Source organism: Microcaecilia unicolor, chromosome 3 (genome assembly GCF_901765095.1).
Source record: "Microcaecilia unicolor chromosome 3, aMicUni1.1, whole genome shotgun sequence".
Taxonomy (NCBI): Eukaryota; Metazoa; Chordata; class Amphibia; order Gymnophiona; family Siphonopidae; genus Microcaecilia; species Microcaecilia unicolor.
The window spans coordinates 123499432-123524200 of NC_044033.1; the positions used below are offsets into that span (position 1 = coordinate 123499432).

General features: G+C 44.7%; 1 protein-coding gene across 1 annotated transcript in view; it reads left to right on the plus strand.

Annotated features, from left to right (window-relative positions):
• MACROD2 (mono-ADP ribosylhydrolase 2) overlaps positions 1-24769 on the plus strand; it is a 2039061-nt gene that overhangs the window by 4542 nt on the left and 2009750 nt on the right. The window contains exon 2 of the mRNA XM_030194677.1: positions 23705-23821. Within this exon, the coding sequence (XP_030050537.1) occupies positions 23705-23821 (117 nt within the window). The remainder of the gene's footprint in view (positions 1-23704; positions 23822-24769) is intronic.

The window sequence follows — 24769 nt, forward strand, 5'->3', positions numbered from 1 at the left end:
TCCCCTCCACAGGAAAGGAGAAAGTCTTCTCCAGAAGAGTCTTTCCTTTCCCTCTTTTGTTAAAGAAATGGCGACTGCCGTTCCATTTTGGAGGATGAGATGCTCGAGGTTCTGGTCTGTGAGTCTCCTTCTAGAGAGGTTGTGATGGTCCAGCTTCCCGAGACCTTACATGATGTTCTCTTGCGGAATTGGGAATCCCCTCTGTCTGTCCTTAAGAAAATTGACACCATGTACTGGATTCAGAGTACTCTTGGGTTTGAGAAGCCTCAGCTGCTTCATAATTCCCTGGTGGTTGAATCCAAGAGTTCTAGAGACTATGCTTCGGCGCCTCAGGGCAGGGAAGCTAGAACTTTGGACTCTTTTGGGCGCAAGATGTTTCAGGACTCTATGCTCGTCTCCCATATTCAATCGTACCAACTGTTTATGAGCACGTACTTGCAGGACTCGGTGCTGAAGCTACTAGATTTGGCAGACACTCTCCCTCCGGAGCAGGCCAGATTGGTTCGCAAGTTGGCCAAGCAGCAGAAGGTGTGTCGTAAGTCCTTGGCCAGAGGCACCTACAACACTTTTGATGTGGTTTCCAGGATCTCTGCCCAACATATATAAATGCGCAGACTCTCATGGCTGCATGTCTCTGACTTGGAACCAGCAGTTCAGCAGAGGTTGGTGGATGCCCCATGCTGGGGGATAACCTTCTTGGAGAGAAGGTGGAGGAGGTTGCCTACCAAATCAAGAAAAAAATACAATACTATCCATTCTCTCTCCCTCTGGGCACCTTCTGTGTAATGTCTCAAAGCAGCAACTAGGTTAGTGAGCCCTTGGGCCGCTGCCAAGGAGCGGCAGTGGCAGGCAAAACCACCCCAACCAGCACTGGGCTAACACACACACAAAGCAGGGACTGCAGACGGGGTAAGCAAAGCAGGAACACACTGGACAAGAACACTTGGACTGGAACACAGGACTGGAGCAAGGCTTCACCTGCACTTGACCACCCTTCCCCAGGAGTTGAGCTCCTTGGGTGTAGGCGGCCGGCAGGACTTACCAGACTGGGCAGGAACTGGATACCAGCAGGAAACACACAACAGAGTCAAGACTACAAGCTGCCAGGCAGCCACTAAGACAGAAACACAGACAGGAGGGAGTCAGGACTAAAAGCTGCCAAGCAACCACTAATAAGACAAGGACAAGGAAATGCAGACCAGAAACAAGACTAGGAACTAAACAATAAATCCAAAGCTAACTACACACAAACAAACAAGAACCAGGCAAGAACTCAGAATAAAACTGGACTAGGCAGAAGTACATAGAGCACACCCACATACCAGGGACCTTAGACGATGCAAAGGGAAAAACAGAAGTTTCTAGGTGATTAATAAAGCCCATCAGCTGCTAAAGCTCAGTTGCAGCAATCACAAGGCAACTGCGGGTGCTGTTCAGGTACAAGCAAGGAAAGCAATTCTGGCAGCCCGGAAGATCTGGACTGAACTGGGCTGAAGTCTGGAATGGGTGACAGTAAACAGACAGTCCATTGCAGCCACCAGGTCTGGCCACCAGAGGGAGAGGTGAGCACAGACAAGGAAACGGTCACAAACGTGACATTCTGCATCTGCTTCCTCAGCTAGGAGTAAGGCGAGAAGGGGTGCCTACTAGCAGAGACATAGGTATGCCACCTCCTCTTGCTTGCCTCAACAGGCTCAACTCCAGCAATCTTGTTCACATCAACAGTGTGCACCTAAGGCACCAATAGCTCCCCAGTCGAAACAAGGGGCAAGTTTTTGACTGGCTTCAGCAGAGCATAGCCGCAGTAATAGTGACCATACCGGACGACTGGTCGGTTGGGGGGAGGCTGAAATTGTTCCACAAAAGGTGGCTCCTTGTAAGCTCCAACTGGCAGGTTCTTCAGATAGTCTGTCTTGGTTATGCCCTGCATTGGCAACAAAGACCACCAAATTGCTCACTGAGAGCTCATTGCTTCAGCTGTCTGCATGAGCAAGTACTTGCAGAGGAACTTTCAGCTCTCCTAAAGGCCCGTGTGGTTGAGCCTGTACCAGGGGAAGAAGGGCAGGGATTCTATTCCAGGTACTTATTCAAAAGAAAATGGGGGATGCTTCCCATCCGAGATCTAAGGGCCCTGAACAAATTCCTGGTCAAAAACAAAGTTCAGGATGGTTTTCCTGGGCACCCTTCTCCCCATGATTAGGAGAACAATTGGCTATGCTCTCTGGACTTGAAGAATGCTTACACACACATCCTGATACTTCCAGCTCACAGGAAGTATCTGCGATTACAGCTGGTAACACAGCACTTTTAGTACTGTGTTTTACCTTTTGGCCTTATGTCAGCTCCCAGTGTTTTTACCAAATGTCTAGCGGTAGCCGCATCATCACTTCGCAGACTGGGAGCCCATGTGTTTCTATATCTGGACGATTGACTGGTAAAGAACATGTCGAAGGACGGTGCTCAGGAGTCCATGCAGAGGACACTAGGGTTCGTTTTAAGCTAGCCCAAGTCCCATCTGTACCCTGTCCAGCAATTGGAATTCATTGGAGCCGTGTTCAGTAAGCAGAAGTTTCGAGCCTTCCTCCCGGGGCCGATAGCAGATGCTCTAGTCGCACTTGCTTCTTGGGTTTGAGCATCTCAGCAGGTCACGGCTCAGCAGATGTTGAGGTTATTGGGCCACATGGCGTCTACAGTTTATGTGGTGCCCATGACATATCTTCACGTTGGAACTGCCCAATGGACCCTAGTTTTGCAGTGGTACCAAGCCACAGGGGTTCTGGCAGATGTCATCCGTGTGTCCCCGAAGCTTGCTTGCTCCCTCCCTCTTTGTTGTGGTGAACCATTCGATCCAGTTTGACTCTGGGACTTCTATTCCAAATTCCTCATCCACAAAAAGTGCTGAAGATGAATGCATGTCACCTGGGGTGGAGAGCTCATGGAGATGGGTTTCACACTCAAAGTGCTTGGTCCACCCAGGAAACGGATCTCCAGATCAATCTCCTGGAGTTTCGGGCTATTTGGAATTCTCTAAAGGCTTTCAGAGATTGACTCTCAAATTGTACTCATTCAAACAGATTCAGGTTGCGATGTATTACACTAACAAGTGGGGGGGGGGGGGGGGGGGGGGTACCGGATCTTGCCCTCTATGTCAGGAGGCTGTTTGGATGTGGTGTTGGGCTGTCCAGCATGGTATGCTCCTTCATGCCACTTATTGGCAAAAACAAAAGCCTGGCTGACAGATTGAGCAAGGTCATGCAACTTCACGATTGGTGTCTCAACATGGGTTTTGCCCGAGAGATCTTCCGATTATGGGGCACCCCCTTGGTGGATCTCTTTGCCTTTCAGGTCAAGCACAAAGTCCCTCAGTAATGTTCAGGCTTCAGGCCCACGACAGACTAGCGTTGGATGCCTTCCTCCTGCACTGGGGGACAGGTCTTCTGTATGCGTATCCTCCCATACCCCTCATGGGGAAGACTTTTCTTAAACTCAAGCAAGACTGCAGGGCCATGATTCTGATCACTCCTTCCTGGCCCCGGCAGATCGGTTCCCTCTTCTTCTGGAGTTATCTGAATTGTTGTGGAGATTTGGAGTGTTTCAACCCTCATCATGCAGAACGAAGGATCTCTTCTACATCCCAACCTCCAGTCTCTAGCTCTCACAGGCTGGATATTGAGAGCCTAGAATTTGCTTCCTGGTGTCTCCCGGATCTTGCTGGCAGATTCAACCCACCTTTCATTATAACATCAAGACTTTGAAGTCCTGATATTTCCTTACCCAGAGAGCAGTAGGTTTTCCTTAGTTGAACTTAACTAATTTCTATTCATGCAACCCACGATGCTCTCCAAATACACAGAATTTAAACTGTTAATGGCAAATTGTTAACATGTACCTCTCTATGTCAATAAACAGTTTAAACTTAATGTACTTCCTTTCCTGCTTCTATAACAAAATGGTGTACAATACTAAAATAAGAAACAGAAAGGAATGCCTACCATCTCTATGCTGATGACTCCCAAATCTACCTTTCTACCCCTGATATCTCACCTTGCATCCAAACCAAAGTTTCAGCGTGCTTGTCTGACATTGCTGCCTGGATGTCTCAACGCCACCTGAAATTAAATATGACCAAAACCGAGCTTCTCATTTTCCCCCCCTAACCCACCTCCCCGCTCCCCCCCGTTTTCTATTTCTGTTGATGGCTCTCTCATTCTCCCTGTCTCCTCAGCTCGAAACCTTGGGGTCATCTTTGACTCTTCTGTCTCCTTCTCTGCTCATATCCAGCAGACCGCCAAAACCTGTCGTTTCTTTCTTTACAACATCCGCAAAATCCGCCCCTTTCTTTCCGAGCACTCTACCAAAACCCTCATCCACACCCTTGTCACCTCTCGTTTAGACTACTGCAATCTGCTTCTTGCTGGCCTCCCACTTAGTCACCTCTCCCCTCTCCAGTCGGTTCAAAACTCTGCTGCCCGTCTCATCTTCCGCCAGGGTCGCTTTACTCATACTACCCCTCTCCTCAAGACCCTTCACTGGCTCCCTATCCGTTTTCGCATCCTGTTCAAACTTCTTCTACTAACCTATAAATGTATTCACTCTGCTGCTCCCCAGTATCTCTCCACACTCGTCCTTCCCTACACCCCTTCCCGTGCACTCCGCTCCATGGATAAATCCTTCTTATCTGTTCCCTTCTCCACTACTGCCAACTCCAGACTTCGCGCCTTCTGTCTCGCTGCACCCTACTCCTGGAATAAACTTCCTGAGCCCCTACGTCTTGCCCCATCCTTGGCCACCTTTAAATCTAGACTGAAAGCCCACCTCTTTAACATTGCTTTTGACTCGTAACCACTTGTAACCACTCGCCTCCACCTACCCTCCTCTCTTCCTTCCCGTTCTCATTAATCGATTTGATTTGCTTACTTTATTTATTTTTTGTCTATTAGATTGTAAGCTCTTTGAGCAGGGACTGTCTTTCTTCTATGTTTGTGCAGCGCTGCGTATGCCTTGTAGCGCTATAGAAATGCTAAATAGTAGTAGTAGTAGTAGTAATGCCAGTGTAAACAGGACTGAGGAAAGTCTTAAAGAAGTACAAGACAGCAGATGTGAAATACCTCCTATTGTGGGAAACATGATATTAAGTTGGACATCATCTGCATATAAGAAGTAACAAAATATTACAAGTCTGAATTATGTCACTCAGATCACAAATAATGATATTAAACAATATTAGGGATAAAGGTGAGCCCTGGGTTAAGTAGTATAGGGGATAAGAATGAACCCTGGTGTCGTGCTCTGAGAAAGTTCTCCATTTGAAATCAATTATGTGACCCGATGGAAGGCTTGGAACCAGTCCAAAACCTTGCCAACTTCTACATATTTGACAAGTTTGCACAATATAATGCAGTGATCACTAAGTCAAATGCTGCTAAAAGATCTAATTGCAGCACCTCTGTCCATCCATTATCAAAGTTTCTCCGAGTCCCACCAATACAGTTCCTGTGCTAAACTTCTTTCTAAACCCAGATTGACTATCATGGACCACACTATGGGTGTTCACACATTATGTAGATGAACTAATGCTTCTGTTTTTGTGAATTCAAGTGCAATGCTCATGTAAGTGAGTTTTGAGGACCAGTAAATTGTGTAGTGCAATCCTTACAATGCCTACACTACAGGATGGTCATTGAGAACAGAATGATCAAATGCAGTGCTTTTCTTGATGGGGGGGGGGGGCAGATTATTTCTTAGATTGCTCCTTTTTGTATCCGATCTTTATCTTATTTTGCTATACCTTTTGTAAATATCCTATATAATAATTCTCACCTCCAACGTTCTGTTCTTGCTGCCTGTGTCCGTGGCTTTCTTCGAAGTTGGTCTGCTAGGCTCCGTAGATCAGGTTGACATCACACGCAGCACGATACCAGCACGAGGCCTCGCCCCTGCTGCCCTCGACGCTACACCCCCCCCCCCCAGGGTCGCCACCGTTCCGCTCCATCCCCCCTCCCGAGGTCACCGCAGCTACTGCTCCCCCCTCTGTCTGCCACCAGATGCATTGCAATCCCCTCCAGCCACCCATTTCCAGCGACCCTCCTCTCTCCCCTGCCCCTCCTCCAGCCACCCAGGTTGTCCAGTGAAGTCTTCGGGGCAGGCAGGAAAGATCCCCAGTCTTGTCTGCCCGCTGCCGGCACTGACCCTCCCCCACTGCTGGATCGCTCTTCAAAATGGCCGCCGAGACTTCAGCAGAAGGGCAGGGAGAGAGAGGAAAGTCGCTGGACATGGGTGGCTGGAGGGGGGCAGGGGAGAGAGGAGGGTCGCTGGACATGGGTGGTTGGAGGGGCAGGGGAGAGAGGAGGGTCGCTGGACATGAGTGGCTGGAGGGGGGCAGGGGAGAGAGGAGGGTCGCTGGACATGGTGGCTGGAGGGGGGCATGGGACAGAGGAGGGTGGCTGGAGGGGGGCAGGGCAGAGCGGAGGGTCGCTGGACATGGGTGGCTGGGGGGGCAGGGGAAAGAGGAGGGTCGCTGGACATGGGTGGCTGCTCACAGAGAGTCTGTGTATTGCACACATACTCTCTCACACTCTGTCTCACACACACACTCTCTCTCACACACACTGTGTGAAACACACTTTCTGTCTCTCACACTCACTGTGTCTCAGATACGCAGTCGCACACACTCTCATTCTCACAGACACACTCGCACCCAGTCTCACTCTGTCTCACACACACTCGCACATTTACTCTCTCTCACACAGTCACTCACACACACTCCGAGGAAAACCTTGCTAATGCCCGTTTCATTTGTGTCAGAAACGGGCTTTTTTTTTACTAGTAAAGTTATAAACAGTTCACCTTTGTTTAGAGAAGGCAAATAAATTTTCATGCAATTGGCTGCCAAAGATAAAGATCTTTGCTGTCACTGGTAATGTTAGTTGGGTCAAAAGCCACTGTAGAAGTTGGAGCAGCTTAAGGCTGAACTGCAGGGTAAGGTTTAGCATACACAAAGGTCCTTAACATACACATTTTACCTGGAGCTTATATTCCGCTCAAACCACAAAATGGTTCAGAGCAAATTACAATAAGTTACCAGTAACAATAACTGGGAATAATAAAGAGCTGATATAATTATTATGGCATTCTAATGTAGCAGTTCATAACTTCTTAAACAAAATATTTTTTATGGCTTTACGGAAAATAGAGTAACACGAAAGACCAATCACAGATATTGGTAAAATGTTCCAAACCTTAGCTGCTTGTTAAGAGAACAGGCGTGAAAAAATTATCTTCAGGCGGAATCCCTTATATGATGGAAGTGGTAATGTCAACGAATTTCTAGTACCTTGACCTGATGTCAAAACTGAAATTAAGGAAAACGTAGATCCTTCAATAATTTTAAATACAAAACAACAAAGCTTAAAAATTATTCTTGCCTAGGCTAATGACATCTGAATATTGTGTTATAACAAATGCACATTAGTCAAAATGGTGATAGTTTTATCTGTATGGTGGCTGAATATTGCTACTAATACTTGCTGACTGTACTACAGCTCTGCTCTTGCCCATCCTAACTTTGCCTTTCCACTATATAGCTAGCGATGGAGTAGTTAGGCAGATTTTCAGCCCATGACTAGCCATATGGGGGCTGTAAATTGACAGTTAAGGAAGTTTATACATTTTACCAGCTGTCAGTAAATGTACAACGTCCTTTGAAAGTTAGCTTATAACTGTGTTTTATTTATATAACAAAATGAGAGAGGACAGCTTTAGTGTGTAGGCTGTTTTGTGAAAGTGAATGTGATTCTGCAGATCTGCAGTACACATCAGAACCTTCAATTTGGTAACTCATGTATCTATAAAGTTTTTTTTTTTGGTTCGGGGTTGTGTGTTTTTTTTTTTTAGTGAGATAAATGGGAAAACTAACTTTAATTTGTGAGCTGTTGTATTCACAGTGTCCGGGAAAAAAAATGGACCCCTTGCATATGTAACCTGGGCTTCACCCATATGCTAGCTCTGGCCCCAGGCCACAAAACGGAATTCAGTTTCACATTCAGGACTACTCTCACCTTACTCATCAATTCCAGTTTGCTTGCAGTTGAGCCTGGGAGTGGGTCTGTTGTCTGGAATAGCGATCTTGGGGGTTTGGGAGGCACTTGCGTACTCGTGCTTAAAAGATACTGTAGTCACAGCTTATGCAAATGCAAACTGTTTATTTTTTCAAACTCTGCAACAGGCAGTACATTAAACCTTTATTAGTCCAAACAGCGCATAAGCTTCAACTTAAATCCAATTCTTCTGGTGTTCCTCTGGGGAACTCCTATACCACTTCTCATCTTAGATGTATTTACAGGGATATCTCATGGGCACCAGATATGTACATATATACAATTCACCTCTCCATGCCTATCCTGTAGGGCAGTGCTATTCTCCCCCTCTGGATCCACCCTGGTTTCAGGACTGAGCTCTCCCTAGCCTAGCTCCAATCCCCTGCTCTGGGGCTGGGTCTTGCCTCTGCCCCACCCGTAGCACACACACATGCTCATTTTCAAAGCACTTAGCCTCCCAAAGTTCCATAGAAACCTATGGAACTTAGCCTCCCAAAGTGCTTTGAAAATATGCATGATAGTATCCCGGTTGCCACTTTCAGGAGCTGCAACCCTTCTTTACACTCCTCACTTAAAATTCTCCTTCTCTCCTCCCGGTCTCTTGGCAGGGGACCATTAGGCAACCATAGTAAAATGAGGAAATACCTGAGGAAGGAGCTGATGGGATGAGAGGAAATACGAGAAGTGGAAGGACAGTGGTCCAGGCTGAAAGAAGCTATAGGGCCACGAACATTTATGTAAGGAAAGTAAATAAAAGCAAGAGAAAAAGGAAACCGATATGGTTCTCCAAGCAAGTGGCTGAGAAAATAAAGGCTAAAGAGTTGGCGTTCCAGAAATACAAAAAAACTCAAGAAAAGGAACACGAGGAGGAATACCGGATGAAACTGAAAGAAGCCAAGAGAGAGATACGTCTGGCGAAAGCGCAAACGGAAGAACAAATGGCTAGAAATGTAAGGAGGGGGCGACAAAAATTTCTTCAGGTATATTAGTGAAAGGAGAATGACTAAAAAGGGAATTGTGAGACTAAAAGATACTGCGAACCGCTATGTGGATAATGATGAAGAAAAAGCAAATTTGCTAAATAGATACTTCTGTTCTGTTTTCACAGAAGAAAATCCTGGAGAAGGACCGCGATGGACTGGAAAAAGTACAAATGAGATTGAAGTGGATAGAGCACCGTTCACGGAAGAGACTGTGTAAGAACAACTTGAAAAGCTAAAGGTGGACAAAGCCATGGGACCGGATGGGATCCACCCTAGGATATTGAGGGAGCTCAGAGAGGTTCTGGCGGGTCCTCTTAAAGATTTGTTTAATATATCCTTGCAGACGGGAGAGGTTCCGAGGGATTGGAGAATGGCGGATGTGGTCCCTCTTCACAAAAGTGGTGATAGGGAAGAAGCTGGAAACTACAGGCCGGTAAGCCTCACTTTGGTTATTGGAAAAGTAATGGCAGCGATGCTGAAGGAAAGGATAGTGAATTTCCTGGAAGCCAATAAGTTGCAAGATCCGAGACAACATGGTTTTACCAAAGGGAAATCGTGCCAAACGAATCTCATTGAGTTCTTTGATTGGGTGACAGGAGAATTGAATCCGGGATGAGCTATGGACGTAATCTACTTAGATTTCAGCAAAGCTTTTGACACGGTTCCCCACAGGAGACTCTTAAATAAACTGGATGGGCTGAAGATAGGACCCGAAGTGGTGAACTGGATTAGGAACTGGTTGACGGACAGACGCCAGAGGGTGGTGGTGAATGGAATTCGCTCGGAGGAGGGAAAGGTGAGTAGTGGAGTGCCTCAAGGATCGGTGCTGGGGCCGATTCTGTTCAATATTGACATTGCCGAAGGGTTAGAAGGTAAAGTTTGCCTATTTGCGGATGATACTAAGATCTGTAACAGAGTGGACACCCCGGAGGGAGTGGAAAACATGAAAAAGGACCTACGGAAGCTAGAAGAATGGTCTAAGGTTTGGCAATTAAAATTCAATGCGAAGAAATGCAAAGTGATGCACTTAGGGATTAGAAATCCACGGGAGACGTATGTGTTAGGCGGGGAGAGTCTGATAGGTATGGATGGGGAGAGGGATCTTGGGGTGATAGTATCTGAGGATTTGAAGGCGATGAAACAGTGTGACAAGGCGGTGGCCGTAGCTAGAAGGTTGTTAGGCTTTATAGAGAGAGGTGTGACCAGCAGAAGAAAGGGGGTGTTGATGCCCCTGTATAAGTCGTTGATGAGGCCCCACCTGGAGTATTGTGTTCAGTTTTGGAGGCCGTATCTTGTTAAGGATGTAAAAAGAATTGAAGCGGTGCAAAAAAAAGCTACGAGAATGGTATGGGATTTGCGTTACAAGACGTATGAGGAGAGACTTGCGGACCTGAACATGTATACTCTGGAGGAAAGGAGAAACAGGGGTGATATGATACAGACGTTCAAATATTTGAAAGGTATTAATCTGCAAACGAACCTTTTCTGGAGATGCGAAGGCAGTAGAACGAGAGGACATGAAATGAGATTGAAGGGAGGCAGACTCAAGAAAAATGTCGGGAAGTATTTTTTCACGGAGAGAGTAGTGGATGCTTGGAATGCCCTCCCGCGGGAAGTGGTCAAAACGAAAACGGTAACGAAATTCAAACATGCGTGGGATAAACATAAAGGAATCCTGTTCAGAAGGAATGGATCCTAAGGAGCTTAGCCAAGATTGGGTGGCAGAACCGGTGGCGGGAGGTGGAGATGGTGCTGGGCAGACTTATACGGTCTGTGCCAGAGCTGGTGGTGGGAGGCGGGACTGGTGGTTGGGAGGCAGGGATAGTGCTGGGCAGACTTATACGGTCTGTGCCCTGAAAAGGACAGGTACAAATCAAGGTAAGGTATACACAAAAAGTAGCACATGTGAGTTTATCTTGTTGGGCAGACTGGATGGACCCTGCAGGTCTTTTTCTGTCGTCATCTACTGTGTTATTATGTAAGATGACCCCCTCCTGGTCATAACTCCAGACCTCCTATGTATCCCACACTCCTGCCAAAGCGGGAAATTCTCCTGTTCAGCGCTGAGACACTGCACCACCGCACCGCTGCTGCTGTTTCTCCCAGTGAGCGGCAGCGGTGGCAAAATGGCAAACAGCAGGTGCTATCTATTCTGCTGGTCCCCTGCCCCCAGTGACGTCAGCTTCCTGTTCCGGGGCAGAGGACCGGCAGAGCCGAACGCATGCCTGAAAGCTGCAGCCCTGTGTTTCCCATTTGTTGTTTTCTCGTTGCCGCTGCTGTTCATCAGGAGAAACAGCATTGGCCAGCCCAGGACAGAAGATGTGTGTAAGAGGGGAGGGGAGGAGGTGTGGAAAAAGAGGCAAGAGATACTGAATGGAGAGAAGGGAGAAAAAAGATAAAGTGAGGACTGGATGGAAGAGGAGTAAAGAGAGGTGATGAGGGGATACAGATGGAAAAGGGCTGGAGAAAATGATGGGGAGAAAGGGGGAGACCCTGGCTGGAAGGATGGAGAGAGAAAGATGAAGGATGGAAGAAGGGAGAGAAAAAGGGAAGATGGTGGAAGGATGGGGGCAGAAAGAGGAGAGACGCTGGATGGGAGAATGCAGAGGGAAGACACTGGAAGGATGGGGATAGAAAGGAAGACGCTGGATAGGGAGAGAAAGAAGAGATGCTGCTTCCATTATATGTAAATAAATCTAATGCATATTATTCATTGTGTAAATCTATTTGCATACAATGGAAGCAACACATGCAAATCGATCTGGTACATATTCATTATGGAAATCTTGAGAACTTGACTGGGGTGTGGCCCTCAAGGACCTTGGTTCCCACCTTAGTACTAAGTAGTAGATTTAGAAAAAAAATCAAAGAAAAATGTTTCTTCACTCAGTGTGTAATTAAACTCTGGGATTCACATTGGTGGTAAAGGCAATATAGCAGGGTTTCAAGAAGATGTGGACAATTCCTAAAGGAAAAAAGTCCATAAGCCATTATTAAAGTGGACTTGGAAACTTCTATTGCATATTTCTGGGATAAGCAGCATGAAATCTATTTTACTCATTTGAGATTTCCAGGTAATTGTGACATGGATTGACCATTTGGAAACAGAATATTGGGCTTGATGGACTTTCCTTTGATCTGTCCCAGTACAGAGATGCTTATGCACTAGTTGAAATATAAAAATCATTATAAACATATTTTCTTAATAGACAATCAAAATAAAGAAACTTGCAACCTTATCTCCTTCTGAGGAAAAAGGCAAGACTATAATTATACATACATAATTCCAATTGGATTTTGTTATGTCACGATTGTGACTATTTTCCATGTCTGTGCTCACTTTGCCCCCTGGTGGCTGGACCCTGTTACTGCTATAGACTGTTTTCTTGCTGTTTCCCAAGCATGTTTCAGAAGTAATTCCAGTCTGGTTCGGATCTTCCTGCTTGCCATACTTGCTTGGGTTGTTTGGAACTAAGCAACCCCCTTACCTGTGACCTCACTTGTAATTGCCTTTATTATGCACCTGGCCCTTTCAGCTGGGCCTTTGCAACGCCAAAGGTCGAGGTTAGTTGGTGTGCTGTTAGAAGCACTTCTGCCTTGCTTTTACCCTTTTGGTGCTGATAGGAGCACTTCTGCCTTGGTGTGCTGTTAGAAGCACTTCTGCCTTGCTTTACCCTTTTGGCTTCCCTGCTTTACTCTTTTGGTGCTGATAGGAGCACTTCTGCCTTGGTGTACTGTTAGGAGCACTTCTGCCTTGCTTTGTTTGAGCTTCCCTGCTTTACCCTTTTGGTGCTGATAGGAGCACTTCTGCCTTGCTTTGTATCTTGTTTGGGTGCCTGTGGGCACTTCTGTCTTGAATCCTGAACCCTAACCCTGTTTTCAGTCAAGCTTGTTCTTGAATCCTGTATCTTGTGTGAGAACCCTGAGTCCTAACCCTCTTTTAGTCAAGCTTGTTTTTGTACCTTGTATCCTGTGTGAGAATCCTGAACCTATCCTGTTTCAGTATTCTATACCCTGTGTGAGTATCCTGAATCCTGTTTTGGTCAAGCTTGTTTAGTATCCTGCTCCGTCCTGTAAGTCCTGCAGGACACCCGCACCTAAGGGCTCAACCTCTGCGGAACGGTGGTCAAGCGCAATTGAAGTCCGGTTGCTCCAGTCCTGTTCTCCCAGTCTAGTCCGTTCCAGATTCCAGCTCCATTCTTGCTTGTGGGTCCAGTCCTGGTTGGGGAATTTTGCCTACTGCTGCCGCTTGGCGGCAGTGGTCCAAGGGCTCACGTGGTTCCAGTGTCCGAGAGCCTGAGACCGTGACATGTTACCTGCGGAAATATCCCATGCCTAATATGAAGCTTATGTACTGATAAAGATCATCATCCTTTCTTACTACCCAGGGAATGCTGCTGTGGAGGGCTACATAATTGCTCTACCAAGGAACTTACCAAGTGCATCGTTTGAACTAGCAAAAATGTGGTTTGCACCAAACTGTAGATTTCATTCTACTATTGCGTAGAAGTGTTTATGATCTGCATGTCCTTATTTGACCTTGTTTTCCTTTGCCAATGGGTATAGGTGACACAGGTGATGAACCAGTAAGCAGCAGACGAGGAGCCAAAGGCATCAGGAGAAGTGGCTATAACCCAAAGAATCTGATTTGTTAATTTGTACTTGAGCTGAGTTGTTGCCAAATTTGACCAATGTGGAAATTTCTTTCTGAATGCTCTCTGTCAGAAAATAGGTGCATTGAAAATATATTTCTTTGGAAAAGATATATAGATGATGTCCTTATGATCTGGAAAGGAACAGAAAGTGACTTAAAAGATTTTCATAGTTGGTTGAATACTTTAGACAACAATCTTAAATTTCAAATGAGTTTTAATAAAGAAGTCATCCCTTTCCTTGACATCAATGTATGTATCAAACAGAACAAATTTATAACAGATATTTACCGTAAACCCACAGATGTCAATAAATATCTACATTATGAAAGCTGCCATAGTAAAAGTCTGAAGACCAATTTACCTTACAGTCAATTTTTGCGACTAAGACGACTATGTTCAGACCCGAAAACATATACATTCAGATCCAAGGATATGTTTAGACGGTTTACAGAAAAGGGTTACCCACTAAAGTGTATACGAGAAGGCTTTCAGAAGGCCTCAAATATGGCAAGAGAAACATTACTTAGGCCAGGCCAAAAAATAAACAATGAAAAGATTGTATGTACATTACCCTTTACTAATATGTCTTATTCTATTGTCAGTATTATTAAAAAACATTGGGGCTGTTTGTGTGTATACATATTGTGCTATTTGTTTTCCATTAATCATCTTTTGCTTGCTAAACGATCTGCTCTGTTCGTTTTCCATCTTGGAGTTTGCAGACTGTCTGCCTTTGTGCTTTCTTGGACCCTTGCTTTAGATAGGCAAAACATGTCCAAATAGAGAATTTTTTATACTAATAACTACAAATTAACAGCAGTATACCAAAGAGTATGGGAGAAAAGGACCAGATACTAGAAAAACAGCGAGCAGTTAGATAATTTTGTTATACAGACAAAGCAAAAATATTTTATTTGCCTTTTTGTTTGCAAAAATTTGGTAGCAGAGACACTTAAAACAAGCCCTATACATGCAGTGAGAAATGTAGAAAAAAAAGAATCAAGGTAAACTTATGATTGTGGAGTGCCCTTTAGCAGAGTGCCTTGTGCTGAGAAATCAGGAAGTCAGACCTGCAGCTAATCAGTTTAAGTATGTATTGATTCAACATCATCTATCTAGGGATGTGCTTGAATGGTTTGGAACCCTCTCCTTGTAAGGCCTTACCCCCAAATTCTATAAAAGTTCTTAAAATTGCATGTGCAAATTTGAGCGCGTGCCCAATTTGTACACACAATTGAATAACAAGCTAATTGGCTTGTTAATTACTGACACTAATTTGATTTAATTGAAATACACATGCATAAATTTAGGCACGGGATCCACTCCTAAATTTTACATGCAAATTCAAAAAGGGGGCGCAGAAATGGGAGCGTTCCTAACATTTATGTGCGTTATTTTAGAATGTGGGGGATATGCACCTAATTTAAGTACGCACATTTACATCATGTTTCAGTTCAGGCGATTCCATGCCTAAACTTAGCCGTGATTTCCAGGTATAAGCGCTATTCTAGAAACTGTGCCTAACTTTAAGCGCAAATTATAGAATAGTGCTTTTTTTTTTGGCATCTTATATAATTCACCCCGTAATATATTTCAGTGACTGTTAGAAAGGAAGTTGAAAACATGGTTAATTTTGCAAATAAAATGAAGGGGTTGTAATATATTATTTTAGTTAGTGTAGGTTGTTTAGAGTATGGGTGTTATAAATTCTATGTATTCATTTGATTTTGTGCGTTTTACATTTTATTAAGTGTTAACCTTATCTTCATTTTACTGGTTGTCAGCTAAGTGGACTGTAAATGACTTTTTCTGATTAAATTTGATACGGAAAGTGAGATGACTTACTGTATTATCACAGTAGGTTCAATGAGGATTATGCATTTGTTACATTAATTTATCTCTTCTATTTCAGCCGCAAAATGGCATGCTCTTGCTGTGCTTTCTGGAAGGGGGAGAAACGTTCTTGGCCTCTTAAGATGGAGTTCTGCAGAAAGAGGAGCATAAATATTAGGGCCGTACTGAATATTTGTATTCATTTCGGCCCCGAGTAGTGCCCTGAATACATTATTTGTATTCGGCTGAATAGTGATTTAAATTCAAATACGAATAATCTGGGTCTGTACTGTGCTAAATACTACTGAAATAAACACTTGATCTCTGATTTTGTGTTGCTTCTTTTATTATTTGTTATGTTAAAAGCTCAATGCCCATTATTCACACTCAGTATTGTTGACTAATAATCAAAAATAGATCTCTTTGAGTTCGCTTAGCAGGCTTATGTTTTGTCCTTATCAGGTTTTCGGTTACAATCTAATCCTATTTTGAGTATAAATTGCTCTAAAATATAGACTAAAGTTATAGACTATCTTAGGGAGCCCACAGGTATTTTCTTTTCATTCTTCAAGTTGGCTCAGTTAATGAACCTGGGCTCCGTGAAAAAAGGTTACCCAATTTTTTTGCCGCCTCTTTTTAATATTTTTGTAAAGCTATTATTAGTGATATTCATGGAAGCTGAAATTATTGTCCTAATATTTGCTGATAGCAAGCAAATCAGAGGGAGACAACAACACAAAGAAGGAGAAAGAAGTGTAGCTGGCCACAGACAGAATGACAAGAGGGAGCCAAATTGCAAAGTAAGCAGTATTTATTCAAAAAACAAATTGGCACGATCCATGATGACATAGCACAATCTTTTTCTCATTTTTGAGGCAGGAAGTTGCCACTATCATTTGTAGCTGTGTGGAGGCTTTTCCATGTATTTGATTGTGAAGAGCTACAGAAGATTACGTCCTATGCTGTATTTTTCACTGACCCTTGATGCAGGCAGTCGCTGAAACATGGGCCGTGTCAGGTCTTTTTTGAATAAATACTGCTTCCTCTGAAATTTGTCTCCGCCTCGACGTTCTGTCTCTGGCCAGATACACTTCTTTCCCCTTCTCTCTTATTTGCTGATGACATCCAGCTATGTGTTGCTTTAGGGGCAGGTCCAATAGATGCATTGGACAGACTCAGTCAGTGCCTGAGGAATATCAGGCTCTGGATAGATGGGTGTAGACTAAAACTCAGTGCCCAGAGGATAGAAATCTGTGGGTGTGGAGGGGTAAATAACACCTTGTCCATCTGTTATGATGGGATTATAAATCAAAGTGAAGATTACTATGGAGTTACCTAGCAAATGGGACTTGAGAATGGTTATTAAAATCTAGATTTCTTCATTAATATCACTATCATGCCATCGTGTCACAGGAACATGACATTCAACAAAAGATGCATTTACTTCATCACACAAAAGGGCCCAGTATCTCCTGCACAGTCTTAATTGATGAGACAGATGCAGGATCCAGAAACAAGGTAGAGTAATTCATTTTCTCTGAGATTTCCAGAAACCTGGGTGCTATCAATCCTACTTAAATTGATCCCAGAAGTTATTTATAGCCTTCATCCCTTAATAGGGGCACTTCATCAACCTTGTCTAAGAAGTGTTTAGAAAAAGCTTGTGCACTAGGCAGATCAACAACTGTAGTGTTGCATTGGACAGAGACTGATTCTTATATGGGCAGCGCCTCAGGATGTGTTTCCTTTCGCATTTTATCTAGTTCAGGGGTACAGATTTTAGAATCATTTATACTATCCTCTTCCTCTTTGGAGAGTATGAGGCCAGAACACAATGGGTTTGTTTGTGGAACTTTTTCTGGAACTGATAGTTGAAAGCGCTGTGGTGCAATATATTTCATCAGTTTCAAAGAATAGGAAACCCCCCAGGTTTTATTCAAGTTTAAGATTACTGAAACATCAAGGGCGACAAAACGCTAGTGGACGAAATGCCCTATTCCAGGGAACTAAAAAAAAAAAAAAAAAATAGATTACATGCTTTATAAGGCTTCTATACAAGAAGGCTAAATGAGAATATGTTGCCTGGTAAATTATTCCACCCTCTAACCGTTCTCTTAAACTTTTTCAGAATCTTTCTGCAATAGGGCTGTCAGATATGCAGTGTTCAATACTATCTGACTTTAGCCAGTTTTTCCAGGCTAAGGTGGAAGCTATTCATGCGTTCTTTTCACAAGGGGTAAATGACTTCCATCTAGATCAAACATTGGAGATGGGACATTGACAGAAATGAAGGAATTTCATGTGATAATTATAAATAATACGGAACTTCTCTGAGGACACAAAGGCTTATTAATTCTCACAAGTGGGTGACACCGACCTGCGTTGCCTGGACTGGGATTTAGAAAAGAGCTTTGTGGAGAATGAGACATGTTCCACTACGCACACGTGAGTGCCTTCCTGCCTGCTGCACGAAAGGCGGTCTCTTCAGTCTTTTTTCTACCGCGGTGAGGAGAGAGCATTTTTGTTTTTTGCTGTCTCCTCACATTGCTTTGTCCTAAAGAGCTTTTTTGGTGCCTTTCAGCTATTTTTTGTAAATTTTTCTCTCCCATTATTGTGTTCCTTTTGTGGAACCTCCGTTCTTTGTTTTTCCCTTAAGTTTTTAGTTCTTTTCCCAGGGTTTGTTTCCTTTATTTTTTTGTCATCAGCCCGCTTTTAGGCCTTGACTTCAGCCAAAACTTTCCCTTTCTTTGTTGTGCCTTGCCCCTTTTCCAGGCACCATCGATTCATTTAATTTAGCCGAGGAAGTTTTTCCTTTCATGTCCATGAAAGTTCCCAGTGTCTTTAAGTGCTGTACCCGGTGCAATCAGACAATTTCTGGAAAAGACACTCATTCCTGGTGTTTACAGTGTCTTGGGACCAACCGTAGCCCCACTAACTGTGTTCTCTGTCTTCGCATGAAGAAGAGGACCCAGATTTCTAGAGAGGCTCAACTTGATAATATTTGTGAGCCAAGTTTGGCTCCTCGATGTCAGCATTGAGGTTGGAGACGTTAGCATCGATGTTGACCGTCTCATCGGGAGTGTCGGTAAGCATCGCTGCTGCTAGACCCTTAGATACTGGGAGTAGTGAAGCATCGAGTGGATCTCCACCTACCTCAAGGCCTCCTGCTGTGCAGGGCCGCCAGGTCCATCCATCATCAGAACCAACCCTGATGCGATGTGTGGATTTAATGTCTTCAGCACAGAGGAGCCTCAATGACAAGCTTCAGGTGAAGGCCAAGAAGCATCGTCATTGGTCACCCTCGACACATGGTGCCGGGTGCTCTGAGGCGTCGAATGGCTCCCCTTCCATACAGGAGATGCCATTGTGCCAAACAGCCAAGATCCAACTCCCACATCGACACCAGCGGTTCTGCAACCTGCACCTGAGCCGGCGCATCTGGGCCTTGCTGTCTGAGTTACTGGATGGCCTCTTGCAAAGAGTTGCATCAGCATCCGGGGGTGCTTGGGTCTACCTTGCATACTGTTGCAGCCCCACTTGGCCATCAGTCTGTGGTGCGGCCTCCAACACCAATGCCGCATGCAGCTCCAGTGTCAACTGCCACCAAGCTGGAGTCAAGGTGGGAACTGATTTCTTTATGCCATTCTTGAGGACATGGTTACTCCACGTCAAGACAGGTCCAGTCTTGATATTCCTATTAGGCGGTATTGTCTGACACCGAAGAGGAGCGCTTATGGGATTCAGAGGAGGATCCAAGGTATTTTTCCTTTGATGAGTCCTATGGAATTCCTTCTGAACACTCTCCCCTCCACCTGAAAGGAGAAAAATCTCCTCTGGAGAGCCTTTTATTCCCTTCTTTTGTTAAGGAAATGGCTGATGTTATTCCCTTTCCTTTGGAACTGGAGGATGAGCCCAGGGCCAAGATGCTCGAGGTCCTGGACTACACATCACCTCCTAGAGAGGCTGTGACTGTCCTTCTTCATGAAGTACTCCAGGAACTCCCCTTTAGGAACTGGGAGTCCCCTCTGTCGGTCCCGGTCATGCTGAAGAAGATTAACACCCAGTATCGAATCCACAATGCACCTGGTTTTAATAAGCCTCAGTTGCCTCACAATTCCTTAGTGGTGGAATCTGCTCTCAAAAGGGCCAGGAGTTCCAGGGTCTATGCCTCGGCACCCCCAGGTACAGAAGCTAGAACCCTGGATACTTTTGGGAGGAAGATATACCAGGCTTCAATGCTCATCTCCCGAATACAATTATACAAGCTTTTCACAAGCAATCACTTGCAAAACTCGGTGTGCAAGTTGGCAGACCTGGCTGAGATGCTCTGGAGCAGGCCAAGTCACTTCACAAGTTGGTCAAGAAGCAGAAGGCATGTCAAAGGTTCTTGGCCAGTGACGCTTAAGACACTTTTGATATGGCATCCAGGATCTCTGCTCAGGGTATAGGAATGCGCAGACTCTCATGGCTGCGTGTTTCTGACTTGAAACATTCTGTTCAGCAGAGGTTGGCGGATGCGTCATGCCAGGGGGATAACCTTTTTGGAGAGAAGGTTAAGGAGGTCACAGACCAAATCAAAAAACATACTGATACGCTCTCTCCCACCAGGCGCCTTCTGCATCTGCCTCCTCAGCTAGGAGGACTTTTGACAAACCAAGGAGGAGTACCTATTACTATCAGAGGCGTAGGTACATCCCCTCAGCTCACCAGCCTGTTCAGGCTCAGTCCAAGTGAGCTCGTTCGTCAACAGTGTGCGCCAAAGACCCCTGCTGCTGCTCAGTCAAAGCAAGGGACAAGCCTTTGACTGGCTCCAGCAGAGCAAAGCTGCAATAAAAGTGTCGGTACTGAATGACTTGCCGGTCGGGGGAGGCTGATGTTTTTCAATGAAAGATGGCCCTTATAACCTCTGACTGGTGGGTTCTTCAAATAGTCCATCTCGGATACGCACTCAGTTGGTATCAAAGACCTCCAGATTACCCACCGAGAGCTTTCATTCATTCAGCTCTCAGCACAGGCAGGTACTTTGCAGAGGAACTCTCCGCCCTTCTGAAGGCCCATGTGGTCGAACCTGTTCCACCAGGGGAATAAGGGCAGGGATTCTATTCCAGGTACTTCCTTGTGCAGAAGAAAACAGGGGGAATACATCCCAGCTTAGACCTAAGGGCCCTGAACAAATTCCTAGTCAGAGAAAATTTCAGGATGGTTTCCCTGGGCACCCTTCTTCCAATGATTTAGAAAGACGATTGGCTATACTCTCTGGACTTAAAGGTTGCATATACTCGCATCCCAATACTTCCTGTACACTGGAAGTATCTTCGATTTCGGTTGGGAACACATCACTTTCAGTACCGTGTGTTGCCTTTTGTCCTCACGTCAGCTTCCAGGATCTTCACCAAATGTCTGGCGGTAGTTGCATCATTGCTACACAGACTGGGAGTACATGTGTTTCCATATCTCAGCGATTGGCTGGTGAGCACTTCTCCGGATGGAGCTCAGGAATCTATGTGAATGATTATTAAGCTGCTTGAGCTACTAGAGTTTGCCCCATCTTCATAGGATGGAATTCATAGGGCGTATTAGATACACAGCAGTTTCAAGCCTACCTTTTTGAGATGAGAGCAGACACTCTTGTCGCACTCGCTTCCAAGATTCGAGCCTCTTGGTAGGTCACAGCTCAGCAGATGTTGAGATTGTTGAGCCACATGGCTTCCACAATGTATGTTACATCCATGACCCATATTCACGTAAGATCAGCTCAATGGACCCTGGATTTTCAGTGGTATCAAGCCACGGGGAGCCTGGAAGATGTCATCCAAGTGTCCCCAGAGCTTGTACTCTCCCTTCATTGGTGGACCATTCGCTCCAATTTGACTCTGGGATTTTCATTCTAAATTCCTCAGCCACAAAAAGTGCTGACAGCAGATTCATCTCTCCTGGAATGGGGGGCATCATGTAGATGGGCTTCACACTCAAGGTGTTTGGTTCACCTAGGAAATGAATCTTCAGATCAATCTTCTGGAGCTTCGGGCAATCTGGAATGCTTTCAGAGATTGGCTGTCTCATCAAATTGTTCTCATTCAAACAGACAATTAGGTTGCAATGTATTACACCAACCAGCGGGGGAGGGGGTGGGGCAGCGGATCATGCCCTCTGTGTCAGGAGGCCGTCTGGATGTGGCATTGGGTTCGCCAACATGGCATGTTCCTTTGAGCCACTTATCTGGCGGGCAAGAACAATACCCTGGCTGACAGACTGAGCAGGATAATGCAACCACACAAGTGGTTTCTCAATACGGGCATAGCCTGCAAAATTTTCCAAGCGTGAGGCACCCCCTCGGTGAATCTTTTTGCCACTCAGATCAACCATGAGGTCCCTCAGTTCTGTTTCAGGCCTACAAGAGACTAGCGTTAGATGCCTTCCTCCTGCATTGGGGGACAGGTATTCTGTATGCGTATCCTCCCATACCTCTAGTGGGGAAAACTTTGTTGAAACTCAAGCAAGACCTCAAAACCATGATTCTGATTGCGTCGTACTGACCTCAGCAGATATGGTTCCCTCTACTTCTGGAGTCATCCTCCGAAGAACCATGGAGATTGGAGTGCTTTCCGACCATCCTCATGCAGAATGAGGGGGTCACGTCTACATTCCAACTTCTGGTCTCTGGCTCTCGCAGCTTGGATGTTGTGAGCCTAGAATTTGCTTCCTTGGGTCTTTCGGAGGATGTCTTCCAGGTTTTGCTGGCTTCCAGGAAAGACTCCACTAAGAGGTGTTATTCTTTCAAATGGAGGAGGTTTGCCATCTGATGTCAGAGTAAGGTCCTAGATCCCCTTGATTGTCCTACACAGACCCTGCTTGAATACCTTCTACTCCTATTAGAGTCTAGTCTAAAGACCAACTCCATAAGGGTTCACCTTAGTGCAATTAGAGCTTATCGGCATGTAGAAAGTAAGCCCATCTCTGGACAACCTTTAGTTGTTCCCTTTTATGAGTGGTTTGCTTTTGTCAAGGACCCGTGTCAAACCACCAGTGTCATGGGATGTCAACGTTTTTCTCACCCAGCTGATGAAAGCTCCTTTTGAGCCATTGAATTCCTGCCATATGAAGTACTTGACCTGGACGGTTGTTTTCTTGGTGGCTGTAACTTCAGCTCGTAGAGTCAGTGAGCTTCAGGACTTAGCGGTCGATATACCTTGTACTAAGTTTCATCACAACAGAGTAGTCCTGTGCACTCACCCTAAGTTCATGCCAAAAGTGGTATCGGAGGTCCACTGAAACCAGTCGATTGTCTTGCCACCATTCTTTTCCTGACCTCATGCCCATCCTGGCGAAAGCTGCTTGCACACCGTGGATTGCAAGAGAGCGGACTGGGCCCCATAGACAGTCCACCCAATTTTTGTTTCTTTTTATCCCAACAGGCCCATTTTATTCTGATCCAGGCTGCACTCTCATTCAGATTGTATATAGTTTTAGGTTAATCTGTGTTATGTCCTCGCCGTTGTGAGCCGCAATTCACCAATATTTGTTGATTTTGGTGAGCCTGGATGCTAGGGATACCCCACTTGTGAGAATTAATAAGCTTGCTTGTCCTTGGAGAAAGCTAAGGTACTTACCTGTAGCAGGAGTTTTCCGAAGACAGCAGGCTTTATGTTCTCACAATCCTTCCCATCTCCCCTTGGAGTTGTCTCCTTTGTTATTTTTACTTTATTTTTGCTGTAGTGTAAAACTGAGTAGACTGCATTTGTGTGGTGGGTAGGAAGGCACTCATGCATACACAGTGGAGTGTGTCTCGTGCTCCACAAAGCTTTGTTTATATTTTTGTAAATCCCAGACCAGGCGACATTGGTCGGCATCACCCACTTGTGAGAATATAAAGCCTGTTGTCCTCGGAGGACACCTGCTACAGGTAAGTACCTTAGCTATGTGTTATTTTCAGTGAAGCCTGGCTGTTATTTGATCATTTGTCGTCTCATACTTCTCCCCTTTTTTGCCATTGAGACAAATATTTATTGGTTAAGGTCTTGTGACCATCAAATTGAATCCTTTCCAGAATTAGCTATTATGAAGGGCTTTGAAACTACAGTAAATGATACTGTTATTTTTGATGTGCAAAGGAAAATTAATTCATTATTCTCCATAGAGCGTCTGCTGAATATGACCTTGGAAGAAAGGCGTAAAGAATATGTGAGGGATTATGTGCCATTGAAAGACATTCCATCATGGCTGGAAGATTTGAAGAACAAAAGCACCAGTGATGGTAATATAAACAGATTACTTTTTTCTCATTTTATGACTGGATATTATGACCATTAGATATAGTCAAAATACTTTATTTTTTACAAAAGGGATGAGCTTTACTTGTGATTTGTGAATAAAATACTATAGAAATGCAGGTCAACAAACACATTGCAGATGATTCCTTTTGTTGGTCTAACACTACATTTGTGACAAAGCGGCGCTACCAATTAGCCTGCGCTGAATGCGAAGAAGCCCATTGGAATTATATGGGCTTCATTGCATTCAGCACGCTGCTAATCAGTAATGCTGCTTTGTAAAAGGAGCCCCTGATAAATATATATTATAAAGGCAACAGGTTCACCTATTTGCTTCACTTTCATTAGAATCCATCTTAGAAAAAAGCAGTAATTTGGAATTCATCATTAAAGGCAACATATAATGATCTAGTACCCATAAAAATACACTCTTCCTCAATTAAAAACATAAAAAGAGCCCCTTGGTTTAATGAAGCATTGCTTATAGTAAAGAGACAATTTTATCATTGGGAATGTATTTGGCGCAAACATAAGGTTGCCCAGTCTCTGAATATTTACAAGAAATTGGCAAACTTCTTCAAAATAAATCCATTGCCAAATTCAAAAAGGACTTCTATTCAGATAATGCTGAGAATTTCCTAATTTTACTAAGCTATATAACGTTCTGAAAGTTAATCCTCAATATCAATCTCAAGATGCTACTACTATAACAGCTATAGGGGGATTTCCTGCTGTCTCACATTTGTTGGTCTGAGGCCTGGTTAGGCGTGAACAACATAAACCAGCTTTCTTCAAGGAAAACTACTTTTGCACAGCTGTGCTACTGTCTTCATCAAGGACATGTTTACGTGCACTAGCCTTTCAGTTATCTCCTGAGAAGGTGTGGAGGACTGTGCCACTGATATACAGAGTCTCTGGAACATCTGTGAACC